The sequence below is a fragment of the Salarias fasciatus genome, chromosome 7, assembly GCF_902148845.1.
Source record: "Salarias fasciatus chromosome 7, fSalaFa1.1, whole genome shotgun sequence".
Taxonomy (NCBI): Eukaryota; Metazoa; Chordata; class Actinopteri; order Blenniiformes; family Blenniidae; genus Salarias; species Salarias fasciatus.
In genome coordinates this window covers 6,418,822-6,432,965 of record NC_043751.1, presented here as the reverse complement: position 1 = coordinate 6,432,965, position 14,144 = coordinate 6,418,822, and the positions used below count along the sequence as shown (strand labels likewise).

Sequence of the window (14,144 nt, the reverse complement as noted above, 5' to 3'; positions counted from 1 at the left end):
CAGTGCAGCGGGCAGCGGGATATAAGGCTCTTAAAGGCGCCGCGCATCCCGGGAAAAGGAGGAGGAGGAGGAGGAGGAAGAGCAGGGCAACATGGTGACGGCGCGGTCACGTGACGTGATGCGCAGATTGCCGTCAGACGCCTTTATGTGGTTGTTGACTCATAATTTAAGCCGCCATATTGGACCGGGCATCATATAGGACAGCATATTATGCATCTCTTCTTTTCTTTTTTTTTTAATTGTGCAAAGCAGCAATTTAAAGAATATATACGAAATAGTCACATTATTTTACATTTTCTGTCGGGCAATAGACAAGTATCACAAAATACAAGATACAGACCAAATGAAAGATGAAAAGATAGGGTAGGAACAGACTCAAACAAATAGATACAAGATTAAGTGAAAAATATGATTGGGTTTATCTGTCAGGGCCCTCTACTACAGCGCAAGGTTTAAAGGGTCTTTTTCCTCCATGCACTTCAGATATGAAACATTTTTAGTTCCTAATTTAGCGGGGGTTTATATTTTTCTGTTTGTTGAATTTTCCAGTAATTCAAACTCTGCATGATCACCATATTGGACATAACATCACAGCCCTGTTTTGGAGGAGAATTTAATTTTCTTTTTTTGTGTGTGTGTGAATCTTTAAATTGCAAATTTACAGTAGTTATGTAGCTATTTATGAAATATTTGTATAATCATTATTTTTGCAGCACATTTTTAAATGTCCAGTGTATTTACATGAAAATCAGACTCTGGTCAAGCCGACATGGTTGAAGAAACTCATGATAGAGACCAGAACATGTTCTGAAACCAATCGCTTTATATGTTTATTTGCACGCTGAAAATATGCATTGTTGAATGTTCCAATGAGACCCAGCCTGTTTTTGAAACCAGCATCATCAGTGCTGAATTTCCCTGGTATTACAGCTTTTCTGCTCTTCTGCATGGCATTCATGTTTTTCCAGCAGTGGTTGGCGTTTGGGCTGCACAGTGGTTTATAGCTCATATTCACCATCGTCCTCATCAACATCTTCAAGTTTTGGGGGGTTTGAGTCTCATTCAGCTTGACCTGGGATAAAGGATGCTTTTATTTTCTTCACACATGACCATAATCAAACAAGTCCCTCAATCTGAACACAGTCCAGGGATCTGAATCATTCACCTCACCTCAACACTGAATTCCCATGTTATCTCAATCTATTCACAACATAATGAAAGCATAACAAGAAAGCAAGGGGAAAAAGTCATGACACTCCATAAACTGACAGCTTTTTTAACCCATTAAATACCATCTTTTAATGTCAACATTTTTGGGACTTTTTTTTTTTGTCATTTTACAACATAATATGCGGATTATTTTTTAAATATATATGCAGGCCAGCATAGGTCAGTGAGCAGCAGCAGCAGCCTCCCAGCTTTATCATTCATCCTACAGCAGATGCTGAATGGATTAATCAAACTGAAACACTAAAAATTTATGCATTTATGCTGTTCAGTCTTTTGTTTTCTCTTCTCAGAATTTCTCACGATTATTAGAACTGCTGCTCTAAAGCTTAACAGTTCTAGAAGATCTAGAAGTCCACTTCACTGGAGAGGAGAGCGATAGATTGTCTGAGTGCTAACCACTGCTCTGCCATGCAGCCGAGGGTTCAGCAAAGTTCACGTGAAATATTTAATCATTTAATGATGTGTATCTCTCTGGTGTTTTTTTTTTTTTTGTAATAGGTTTATGGTGAAAGGGCCAAACACTATATGCAACAAGCTTCGGATCTATAACAATACAGTTTGAAATGTGGATTATTTACAAACTACAAAGTCAGTTTTTGTGTTGTATTTGTGAGTCCTCTCAAAGTGATGACTCAGCAGTAATACTACAAAATATAAACTCTTGTAATTACTTGTTTTTACTTTGCTGAATGATGATAAAACCGGCTTTGAATATGACTGAATGTTGGCACTATGAAAGGATTAATCACACTGACAGTTTTGTATCTACTGCCACCTAGTGGAGAAATAGGAGTAATGATCCTTTAAAACACCAAGTAATCTGATGCTGGAATAAATAAATACATTGAGTCTCAAAACTTATGTCTCCAGAATATAATCTCATGACAGCCTTTGTTTCTGCTCCCACCTGTTTAGAATGGATATTTTTTATTATTTCATTTACTCAGCACTCTCTGGTTTGTCTTTGATTCCTCTGCATGGAGCACTAAAGGGATATATTGATCTACAGCATGTTTTCTCATCAGAGCATCATCTGAAATGTAATTACTTCATTATCTGGATCACTTAATCAAAGGAAGTTTAATGTACATGAAGTATTCGGCCTATTCTGGATCAATACATGTCGATCATTACAGGAGGCAGGGTTGTTGTGGCCGAGTGGTTAAGGCGATGGACTCGAAATCCATTGGGGTTTCCCCTCGCAGGTTCGAATCCTGCCAACAACGTCAGAGTGTTTTATAAGATAAATAAGAAGTGTGAGCTGTCAGCATGAGACGTAAATGGAAGATTCAGAGACTCCCTTCGCTTCACATGTTGGTTCTGCTCAAAACAACTCTCCAGTATAAACCAAGAGGACTCATTCACTGCTTCAATTCAGAATTTCTAAATAGATAAAGCTGACTTTCTCTCGTCATGGTGAAGTGTTTAGCGCAACCCTGTCCCAGTTTGACTCCAGGCCTCTCTGTGTTGGGTTTGCATGTTCTCTCTATGCTGGTGTGTGTTGGCTCCAAAAACACACACTGGGACCCTCAACATGTGTGGGTTTTTGAATTCATAAATGTGAAGAACACTTACACACCTGGTTCAAGGTCAATTCGCCCCATATATGTTCATGGTGGTTCAGCGGGCCGGAGTGGAGCCTCTTGTGGGCCAGTTTTGGCCCACGGGCTGGATATTTCACACCCCATGCCTGAACCATGCAAGAAAGCTTATTTGCTTTGTACAGTTTCTAAATGAAAAGTCTGTTCAGATAATCTCTTCTGTCGACAGAAGTTAAACTATCAGCTGCAGTGAAAATCACTTTTTTCAGCGGTTCTGAACATCTATCTCGCTCAGGTTTTAATTGTCAGTCATGTTGTTTGTTTCATCTCATTTCAGCATGATGGATGGTCTTTTGTGTCAGTTTTTGGTAACAAGAAGTGGAACTTCTCCTTTAAACCTTTCATATATTCACATTAATACTGATGCATTTTTCATTTGCATTCTTTTACCTTCAGAAATCACCCCTCTCTCCCACTAATTGATGCTTTGAACTTTAGAAATCTAATAAACCTTGAAGAATTCGGACAGCATATTAAAAATAGAAATAATAATACTGATAATAGAAATATCCTGGGCCTGTTTTGCAGCCTCTGTTGGATACAACTCTTCAAATTCTCAGCATGAATGAAAGTTTATAATCTCTTTCAAAAACACAGTGAGAAATTTTTCCCTCAAGGACACATTTTTTTGTCATGAATCATAAAATGTGTGTTTTGTAGTTGGCTTTCCACTTTTCCCATCTAATATACCGTAAATAAATTCTCACACAAATGTCCACGAGAATCTGTTTTCTCCTTCACTGTGACCTCCGGTGTTGTACGATGGTGTTTTTCTTGGGCGTGTATGGAGTGTGAGGAGCTGTGTGATCGAGCCACAGTGGTAAACGGCTGCCAGAATGTGACGCTCAGCGCTCAGGAACGTCAGCTAACACGCTTACCCTGGGTGACAGTGCCTTCTTTCACGGACTCACCTCCTTCACATTCCAGCTCAAACTGTTGCAAAAGAGGAAGAGGCGAATGCCGCGGCATGTGTGTGAAACTTGTTGCTTCCTTACAGCAATCCAACCAGTTCACAACAATCACAGGGTTGGTTCATGTTCCAAATGGGCAAAAATGGAGCAATCTTAAAATTGTTTAAAGCAGGGGTGTCAAAAATAAGGCCCGTGGGCCAAAACCAGCCCACAAGAGGCTTTAGTCTGGCCCTGCTGAACTGAAATGAGTTTTACACACCTGGTGTGTCTCTCCTCCTGTTACTGTAAAGAGAAGATTTTATTTCCCCACATTGTTCCATTCAACACGACACCACTACAACACAACAACTCACTGACTCCCACAATGCAGCGAAACCATTCAGGAAAGCTGAATAAAAATGATTTATAGTCGTCTGAAATCTTTCTGTATGGCTATAAACCATTCTCTGAGGTTTTAGCTCAACAGAGTCCTGCTACTGGAGACACGAAGCCGACACCGGCTTCCTGTTTGTTAATGTGTGCTGACGGTATCTGCTGACTTCAGACAAAGACTCACATGAGCCATAGTAAAACACTGGTGACGCAACAGGCCGGCAAATCGCTGATATATTTTTACCCTGCTGCGATCTGTGACTCCAGAAGGTCGCATGTCCCGGTGCAGCTCTGCTGCCCTCAGCTCTTCCTCATGCTCACATTAAGCACAGAGAGCGACAGGACAGCAGGAAGGGGAAGATAGAACTCGCATGACGGCGGGTCAGACACGGGGCATGTGACTCCAGGTCAGATAAAATCCTGAAAAAGTGTCTTTGTGTGCTGGAAAACAGGAGAGTAGAGTGAGTCAGATAATGGAAAACACAGAGTCAGTGGAGGAGTGTGTTTCTGGCGTTTTCCTGTCTGATAGAGTGAAACGCGTCCTCGGTGATCTGAGGATGTGAGCAGAGCTGCGTGCTGACTGCTCTGAGTTTACATCCCTTATTTACTGTGTGCTTCCAGCTTGGTAAGTGGAAGTGAACCTGGATTTGAAAGTGTTCTGTGAAGGTTGTCAGGCTAAAACTCAGCCTCTTTGACCATTTTTAAGACGTGAATTGGCCGTTCTTTTTCTTACTGCACATTCTCAACAGTATTTATTTTGTGCATCCTTAATTTATCAAATGAAAAATACATCTGTGATTTTATTATAAATTATCATAATTAGTTCTTGGAAAGTCAATATGGTCTTTCTAATTCTAAATTCTAAAGACTTCTTAACAATTGCCGCAGATTCAATGCATTAATGGTACTGTACACACTAAAAAATACTGGGTTATCTTGGTAACCCAAGACACACACACTCAATCGAGTGTGTGTGTGTCTTATTTTACAAATCCATCATCTTGCCTTTGAAACTAGGTGAGCTGGGCTCAAGAGGGTTGCCATGTTTCTTTTAATCTTTGTGACTCTTATGAACACGTTACTGAACTTACTGAACAGACTTCTGCTTTTATCCTGGATTTGAGTTAATTTAATTTAATTCAATTTAATTTAATTTGAAAATCAGGATGGAAAGCAAATCAGGTGTAAATAAACATGTGTTTTTACTTCTATGATGTCTTCTGAAAGCCTCGTGGAGCTGCAGAGTCACTTGTGGCTCCAGAGCTGCAGGTTGCAGGCCTGCGTTTATGGGAGTCAAATTTTTAAAGGGAAACATCAGTGTTTCTGCACCTGGAATCTCGGGCTCTCGTGTTAAAACTAACCAGAATGTGTTAATCTGATTGATGGATCAGATTACCGGGTCCAGTCTGCAGCAGACACTTCCATCCACCCAGTGTCTCCGCACGTTTAAACGCTGAACTACACCTGAAAACGTCGAGCTGCACCTTTAAACGCTGAACTGCACCTTTTGAAGAGGCTCAAACGATCCAAGCGTCCAATTAGCGCGGAGGTGGAGCGCGCGGCGGAGCGCACAAGGAAGCGCGCACAGCTCGTGTTGTTTTCAGCTTTTCGGCGCACAGAAACCGGGAGTGTGTGTGTGAGAGAGACAGAAAGAGAGATCGCGTGTGAGATGAGTGTGTAAACGACAGGAGCAGCCAGAGAGGAGAGCGATCATGATTGAGGTGTCGATCCCGTCCACGGAGCGGGAAGTGGAGGACTCTGGGAAAACCAAAAAGGTGAGGACGCCTCTGTTTTATTCTCCTCTCTGAAGCGACCGGACACTCTCACACGTCACCTGATTCGCTCGCGATCACCTCTGCAACGTGTCCGGTCAGGTGTGTCGGTTTACCTGCGGCGCGCGGAGTGAAAGTGAACCGACCGGATCCTCCGCGCTTTACCGACACTCCGCCGCTCCGACGGCCAGAAACCAGCGCGAGTCCCAAACTCTGCAAACCTCCACTCCACGGTCTGCAGCCAGCGGAACATCACAATGTTTTGTCTTTCCGAAAGTTTTTTTTTCCACTTTAATTATTTTTTTAAAAGGCACAATAAAACAATTCTTAAAAATGTTAAAAACAAGCAAAACTAATGATATATAATTATATATAATAATGATAATAAATTGGCTAAAACGTCCCTCCATAAACTGTTCGTTGTGTTTTGTTTTCATCCTTTCTGTGCTTATACTAGTCACCGTTAAATGTTAATATTTAAAATTACCTGTTCGATTTTTGTCCTGCATTATTTCATATTCAGCTGTCCTCTTTGTGAACCTGTGCTTAAAAGAGTTTCCTTCTGGGATGTATAAAGCATTTCTATTCTATTCTGTTTTAAAATGTCAAAATTATCTGAAAAAGTCAGAAATTAAGATGAAATCACTAGAATCACTTGTTTTTGAGCAGTTGGCAATACTTAACAATACTATAACTGGGCAGATCATACCCGGCAGTATCAGTCTTTTCTTGTCTATTCAGCCCCACATTTCTATTCTAGTTAAATTTGCTCATTTGCAACATATTTTAAGTCTTTTCCTTTGTTTTCCCTGCAGCTTTTCAGGGTGGAAGTGCTGTTTAATGAGAGGAAACACTTTGTGCTCAGAAGAAATAGCGAATTCCAGAGTCTCCACAGAAAGGTGCGTAACTGAACCTGCAGACATCTAATCATCTGGTGAAGAGACGCACCGATACCAGTATCAGGACCAAGACTGCACCGAGTTAAATCTGAGTGCGATGCTACAAGCCCGGCACGGCTGGTGGACATCGGGGGGATGGAGGACATCGTTTTCAGGTGGCTCCATAGAAGTTAGTTGTCACATGGCTCCTGTATCCTCATGCTCTTCAAAAAAGTTTTTTACCCACCAAAAAACCTCAGTACACCCCTGACGTGCAGATAGTTCTTTGGTTTCACCAAAAGATGGCCATCTTGCAGTGGTCGGGGGGCTGGTGCGTCTCAGTGACCTTTGGAGCTATGCTAACGGGAGGTTTGTCTCCTGGTAGGGTCACCCATGCCAGAAAGGTCAAAGGGTAGAGGCCTGATGAAGCCTGACCCGCTGGCTCCATGTTGGACACAGGACTGTCTGTAGAGGAAACCAGCAGCACTGGGTGTGACGGGCTTTAAGAGACATGGATTCATTTTCTATACCAATGAATTGACCTCACATGACTGCAGAGGAGCTGTGAACTGATCAGGTGCTGATCAGTAGAATCAAGATTTTGGTTTTCAATGCTTGGCTTTGTCATTTCTATACTTTAGTGCGTTAATCATTTTCAAGGCCTCAAATGAATTGAATCCATTGTGGACTGAGGCTGCAGGATAATAAAATGTGGATCCGTGTGTTATGACTGTACTTCAGTCACCCGTGACTCGGTCAATACACACTTCCTCTCTGGGCACTCAGTCATATGGCATCTCCACAGCCACCTCCTTCTGTACTTCTCTATCGCCAAAAGTCACATCTATACTCCTCTTTCACTAAACATGAATCCTCACCTCTGTTATAAACATGTAAATTACACATGTAGTTCCATTGCAACAAAGTGTAACATGCATGTAATTATATTGTAAAACAGTGTAACACGCATGTAATTACACCATAACTCGCATGTAATTACACTGTAACAACTGAACTTACACGTGACGCGCGTAATTCCACTGTTATGCATGTAATTACAACGTAACACACATGTAATTACATTGTAATGCATATAATTACATCATAACACACATGTAATTACATCATAACACGCATGTAATTACACTGTAACATGCTTGTATTTACACTGTAAAACATGTAATTGCAATGTAACACGCATGTAATTCACTCTAACGCATTTAATTACGCTGTAAAATGCATAAAACGACACTGTAATGCATGTAATTACACCGTAACAAGTATGTAATTCCACTGTAATGCATGTAATTACATGTAACGCGCATGTTATTACATTTTAATGCATTTAATTACACGTAACATGCATGTAATTACACTGTAACGCTCATGTATTTACACTGTAAAACATAATTACAACATAACACGCATGTAATTCCACTCTAACACATGTAATTACGCTGTTACATGCATGTAATTACCGTAATGCATGTAATTACATTGTAACACACGTAATTACACCGCAATACGATGTAATTTGACTAATGTATGTAATTACACCGTAACACGCATATAATTACACCGTAACGCATGCAATTACACCGTAACATGCATGTAATTACACCGCAACACGCATGCAATTACACTGTAACATGCATGTAATTACACCGCAACACGCATGCAATTACACCGTAACGTGCATGTAATTACACTGTAACACACATGTAATTACACTGTAATGCACATGTATTTACACTGTAAAACATATAATTACAACGTAACACACATGTAATTCCACTCTAACATATGTAATTACGCTGTAACACACATGTAATTCCACCGTAATGCATGTAATTACACATTACGCGCATGTTATTACATTTTAATGCATGTAATTACACCGGAACACACATGTAATTACACCGCAATACGATGTAATTTGACTGTAATGTATGTAATTACACTGTTAAATGCATGTAATTCAACTGTAATGCATGTAATTACACCATAGCATGCATGTAATTACACTGTAACACGCATGTAATTACACCATAGCGTGCATGTAATTTCACTGTAATTCATATAATTACATGTAACACACACTGTAATATGTTTTATAAGTGATAATTCTCTGGAGAAATCACCTGAAATGCTTCTTTTTCTCGCTGTCTCTGACTCTGAGTCTGTATGTTGTGTCGATTAGGTTACTGACTGTTTTTGTTCCAGAACCTTTTCTTACTTTATCATTATTCTCTGCTTGTGTTTCTTGATTACAGAAACAAACAACAGCATCCACGAGTGGCTTGATATAAAAACTCCTTAGTTTTCAACTGGCAGACATCTCTGTCAAAAAGTTGCAGTGCAAAAGTGAAACTTTTCTGAAACGTTGTGTTAACGTGGTCTGGTCTAAGAAAGTTGCTTTTATATAAAAGTTTGTGTACTTCTGCTATAATGAAGAATATGAGTGCATTCACCAACTCTGCTAAGCATCAATACAAGTGCCCAAAATTAAGTGAGATTGTCTCTGGAAGAATGATACATTGAAAAGAGAGCAGAAACACAGGCAAATTAATAATAGTCACTGAAAATGAAAATGAACTCCATAGAGATGCAACTGACTGTGAAAGGATGGAAAATGATTTTATGATTTAAGTAAACAAATATTAGTTAGCCTTTTTTAAATGATCCTGAGTGGTGTTATTCAGACAAACACACCTTACTTAAAACTTACATTCACAGATCAGTCATATAACAACTTGTTTGGATAAGAATCATTCTGCAAATTACAAATTAGTTTAATTATTTGAGCCTCAAAAGTAGGTGGTTGTTGAAACCCAGAGTGATCAGGGACAAACTTTACAGCATGATAAAAAAGTGACTCAGGCTCCATCTACTGGAAGGAAAACGCAACATCGCCTCACTGATGGGAAACAGTAAGAACATCTCTGCTGCTTTATAAGATGAAAGAAGACTTCTGCTTATGTTTAAAGCTCACTGTAATGACTTTTCAGCCGTATTACATGCTGGTTTAGGTTATTCATGTTAGCAATTTAACAAAAAATTGTAAGTTTCAGATACATATTACCTACAGAAATTATGTGCAAACAGTTAAAATCTGTTGCTGTTCTCAGCAAAGGTGCCATGTTTTTAAACAACATGAACAAGTGAAAATGAGAATGATTAGCAGTGACTAAAAGACACAAAAGCAAAGCTTCACAATACACACCAGCTGTTTCTGTGCCCCACTCATTGAAACATTTGATTATGAATAATTTCTGTTAAAAAAATATATCAGGATGATCGGGATCTAAGTTTTTTGTTTTTAAATTTGTGAGTTTGTGATTCCATCGTAAAATATTCACCGGAATGTTGGTTATTTGTTGTGAAAACCTGCTATAAAGTGTAAAACTGGCAAAAATAGCACTGTGTTTCACAAATTAGAGTTAAAAAATATCTAATGATAGTCTAAAATTGTCACTGAATGTCTTCAGAAAGCTTTTGTGATCATCGTGTGGGGCCTGATGTCCCTCAGAGAAATGTGTTCTGTAGCTTTAATTGACTTTAATGGTTGGTTTCATCAAGAAAGTAACCGCATGAAGTAACCTGGGCCAAAAGTGTTAATGTCACTGTTAGGCTGATGTGAGGCTGTTTCCCTCTGCTTCAGAACTGAAGCACGTTGAGGCATATTCTCGAAAATCCATTCAGGCTGAAAGACTCTTTTAAATACGGGGTTTAACTTTAACACCGTCTGTTTCTGCTGTGATGTGTCTCGCCCACAGCTCAGGAAAATCATCCAGACTCCGGATTTCCCGAGTAAAAGAAACCCCCACCTGAGGACCAAACCCCTGGAGCAGAGGAGGCAGGAGCTGGAGGATTACCTCCAGGTAACACCCACAAATCTCTGAAAAATAATCATTCATGATCCTATTTGTTTTATTTACCCATGAATCTTTAGCAGGAACCCTGTATCAAGACTGTAGAGTCTCTGTGCAAAACTGAACTTCCACAAACACTGAAATGTTGAAAAAAGTGTCAATCTGATTTTATTTTCCTCTACAATGACTATCTGAACCAGTTCATCTTTACTGGAATAAAATGGTGGTTCACAAAACAATGTGTTTTCACTTGAAACACTGGTCTGAATAACTTAATAAAGACCTTTTCATTACATATACTCTGCATCACAACAATAAAAACCTTTACAGTTTAAATTTAAAGGCGCAACGGTCTGACCCTCTCAGGATGGAATTGATCTGCATGTAAAATGAGGTTGACATCCTTGCTGTAATGTTTGGTGAAAAATCTTCTTTTTTATATTTGTTATATGTTTGTTCTGCTATGGAGATCGCAGCACTTCTTCAGATCAAATCAAGATGAGTTTGCAGGATCTCTCCTCTCCTGGGTCGTGGTTCCCCAGGAAAACCAGCCAGCTTGATCTCCAGACATGAAACAAATTGTAAAAGCCTGATGTGCGTAGCTCTGGTGGTGTTTCTGCAGGAGATCATCTATCAGAATGAGGATGTGCCGCAGGTGCTGCTGGACTTCCTCCACCTCAAACACTTCCACACGGGGAACAAGGTCGGCAGCGTGGAGTGAGTCCTGCAGCCGTGTCTCACGCTCCGCTCTGCAGCCGGGGATGTGGGGCTAAATTCAGAGTTTCTATTCTGGGATTGGGGGCAATGCAGCAGCATGATAAAACTTGAGGAACAGCAGTGAGGAGCAGCAGCTCTGTGAAAGTTAGCATGAGGACATTGAGTGGAATTCTGTCATAAAGTGACTCGTCCGGCTGATTAATTGACTGTTGTAGTGAGAGTAGCAGAGCGGCACGCTGTGAGGGTGGTCGGTGAAAATGTGCACGCCTAAAAGCTGCAGAGAAAATACTAGGAAATAAATACAAAACTTTTCTTGAGCAAGTTAATAGCTTGTGATTCAAAATATCCTTTTATGCAGCATGTAAGTGTTGTTATACTGATGGTTTTTGTTGTTTATTTTGGATTTTAGCACATCTCCACTTGCAACAGATGGTCTAATGGATATGTGCTCTAATTTCAGATCTCTTGATGACCTGGACAGCCAGGATTACATGTAAGATTTTCATTTGGATTTTTTAATGTGTGTGCAGTCTTGTGTAAAAATGAGTGAGGTTGCATCCACAAATGACCAGCTCTGACCAGATGTACAGACTCTGCATTCAGCTGTACTTATTTACTTATATTATCACTTTAACACGTCAAAGGCTTTGGTATTTTATATCATGGATCATAAATACACTGCTTTAGTTTACGGGATGCTGCAGACGGGTGTAATATCTGACACTTATTTGAAAATTCAAGCCTAAACAGGGTTTTTATTGTAAAACAACCTACATCAACACACTAAGTGTGGACCTACATTAGGAGTAGAGAAAGGTTTACATTCACACTGCTGCTGAACAATGATCGTCATATTATCTGCTTTATGGCACACTGACTCCACTGCATCATAAATACAAAAACTGTTATTGTGTAAATGAGGAAACTTGTCTGAAATGGAAACACAAAAATGATGCGTTTTCACTCGAAGCGTTGTGAAAATGGAGTTTAAAAAAAAGCACAGCTCATTAATTTATCCCTTTCCTCTGTCAGCTATCAGGCGCCACATCAGCGAGTGATGGGATTCTTCCACGACCCGTATCGCTCCGGCCGCACGTCAGGTAGGAGAGGACATCTTCTTACAGATGACCTTACGAAGTGCAATCACACGACGAGGAGGATTAAACCCTGAGCTGCGTCTTGCAGGTCTCCCGGACGTCGTCGCTGACGGGGTTCTGCAGGGTTTCTACACGCGGGACGTCCAGGTCAGCTTCTCCGCTCCGAGGCCAGTTCCTCCTGCAGAGGCCTGAAACAGTCTGAAGGATCCCCGAACGCCGCTGGCTGACGTGCCTGAGCCCTGCGGGGGAGGAACCCAGCAGCACGCCGCTCATCTTAAAGACAATTAGATTTTTACCAAGATCTGACTCTTGAGCTTCAGACGTGGGAATCACCTCTAAAGCAAAACTTTAACTGACATTATCACATTTTTCAAGCTATAAAGTGTCTTTGTTTGTTGTTTTCATTGTTTTTATAGATTACAGTTGTCAGTTTTTTGGGTTAAATAGTTCTCAGGTCATTACATTAAGCATGAGTGTACAATTTCTACCATTTTAACTTGAAAGTCATGTAAATATGTAGCATTTTTTAAAGCAACACATTTTTGTATACTTGTACTTTAATATCCAGTTTTATGACAAATTCTAATAAAGAATAAAGCATGAGTTGACGTGTTGGTTTTTAGTAAAACCTGTAAAATCTGGATTCCTATTAACTCGAAGGTTCCTCCTGAACGCTGTGCACGATATTTAATCATAGAGAACAGTCTGCACTGCATATGTGCGTGTGTCGTGTAACTTCCAGGTTCAGTTTCAGCCACGCCTTCTGTCGACTGGGAGAGAAATACCTGACGTGCAGAAACAAGCACTCGAGCCAGGACACGCTCGCTCGCTCCTCTTTGGGAGAAAAGACTAAAAAGAAGAGTTTGCGTTTGCTGCAGTGGGATTGCTTCATGCTTGATTCACTTCGGTTAAATTCTTGAGCTCCTCTTCAAACTTCTCCCTCCAGGAGGTCAAAGAGTTCATTTCTGATTTGCACTGCATGAAAAAGAAAACCTTGAACACACAGAGAGAGTAGGAGGATTTTATAGCAGCCGTTTCAACTGCTTAAGTATGAGTTCCTTGATTAAACTGATGATGAAGCACAAACAGCAGATCAACATGTGTGGCGTTATCAGCGAGGCTCATTCCTCCAAAAATATTTGATTGGATAGTTATCTCCATTTGCTTTTTACATCATTATAAGATGATGGATTATTTCGTGTTGCTTTATGAGTGAAAAGAGTGTCATATTGTCTTGAAGTGTATGTAAAGGAACAAAAATATGCAGAAGCAATGCACTAAATTTTTTCACTGTACAATGCCATCAATATGACACTTTGTGTTGAAATCTTCACCTCTGACAGTTCTCTCTACATTTTCATGTTAAACTAATGTCAGTGATGAAGAGCTGATTTCCGTTTAGACAAACTAGTTTCATCCACTGATTCAGTCCATCTGAGGATTAAAGCTGGATGCACCCTGGACAGATCTACAGTCCATGACAGGAAACAAAACTCATCCATGCACAGGGAGAACATGACAACTCCTCAAGTCTGGGCTTGATTCAGGGATGATCCTGCTGACCACTGCACCACCGTGTGGTCTGAAACAGTTCCACAGCACTGCTCATCTGCAGGTTTCTCCCATCCACCTGGAAGAATAGCGTCAAAAAGATCTTTCTATGCTAACTAAAGCCAAATACTTTTCAAAGGAGG

The 14,144-nt window shown here is 40.2% G+C and overlaps 1 protein-coding gene and 1 non-coding gene across 2 annotated transcripts; both read left to right on the top strand.

Annotated features, from left to right (window-relative positions):
* The first annotated feature begins 2,374 nt into the window (after positions 1-2,374).
* trnas-cga (transfer RNA serine (anticodon CGA)) lies at positions 2,375-2,456 on the top strand. The gene has a single exon. It is a non-coding gene; the product is annotated as a tRNA-Ser (tRNA).
* Positions 2,457-5,622: 3,166 nt separating this feature from the next.
* Positions 5,623-13,018, top strand: snx22 (sorting nexin 22). The gene is made up of 7 exons (XM_030096389.1): positions 5,623-5,889; positions 6,702-6,785; positions 10,541-10,645; positions 11,259-11,353; positions 11,814-11,846; positions 12,386-12,453; positions 12,539-13,018. The coding sequence occupies exons 1-7, from the start codon at positions 5,827-5,829 to the stop codon at positions 12,640-12,642; spliced, it is 552 nt and encodes a 183-aa protein (XP_029952249.1). The 5' UTR covers positions 5,623-5,826; the 3' UTR covers positions 12,643-13,018.
* The last annotated feature ends 1,126 nt before the right edge of the window (positions 13,019-14,144 follow it).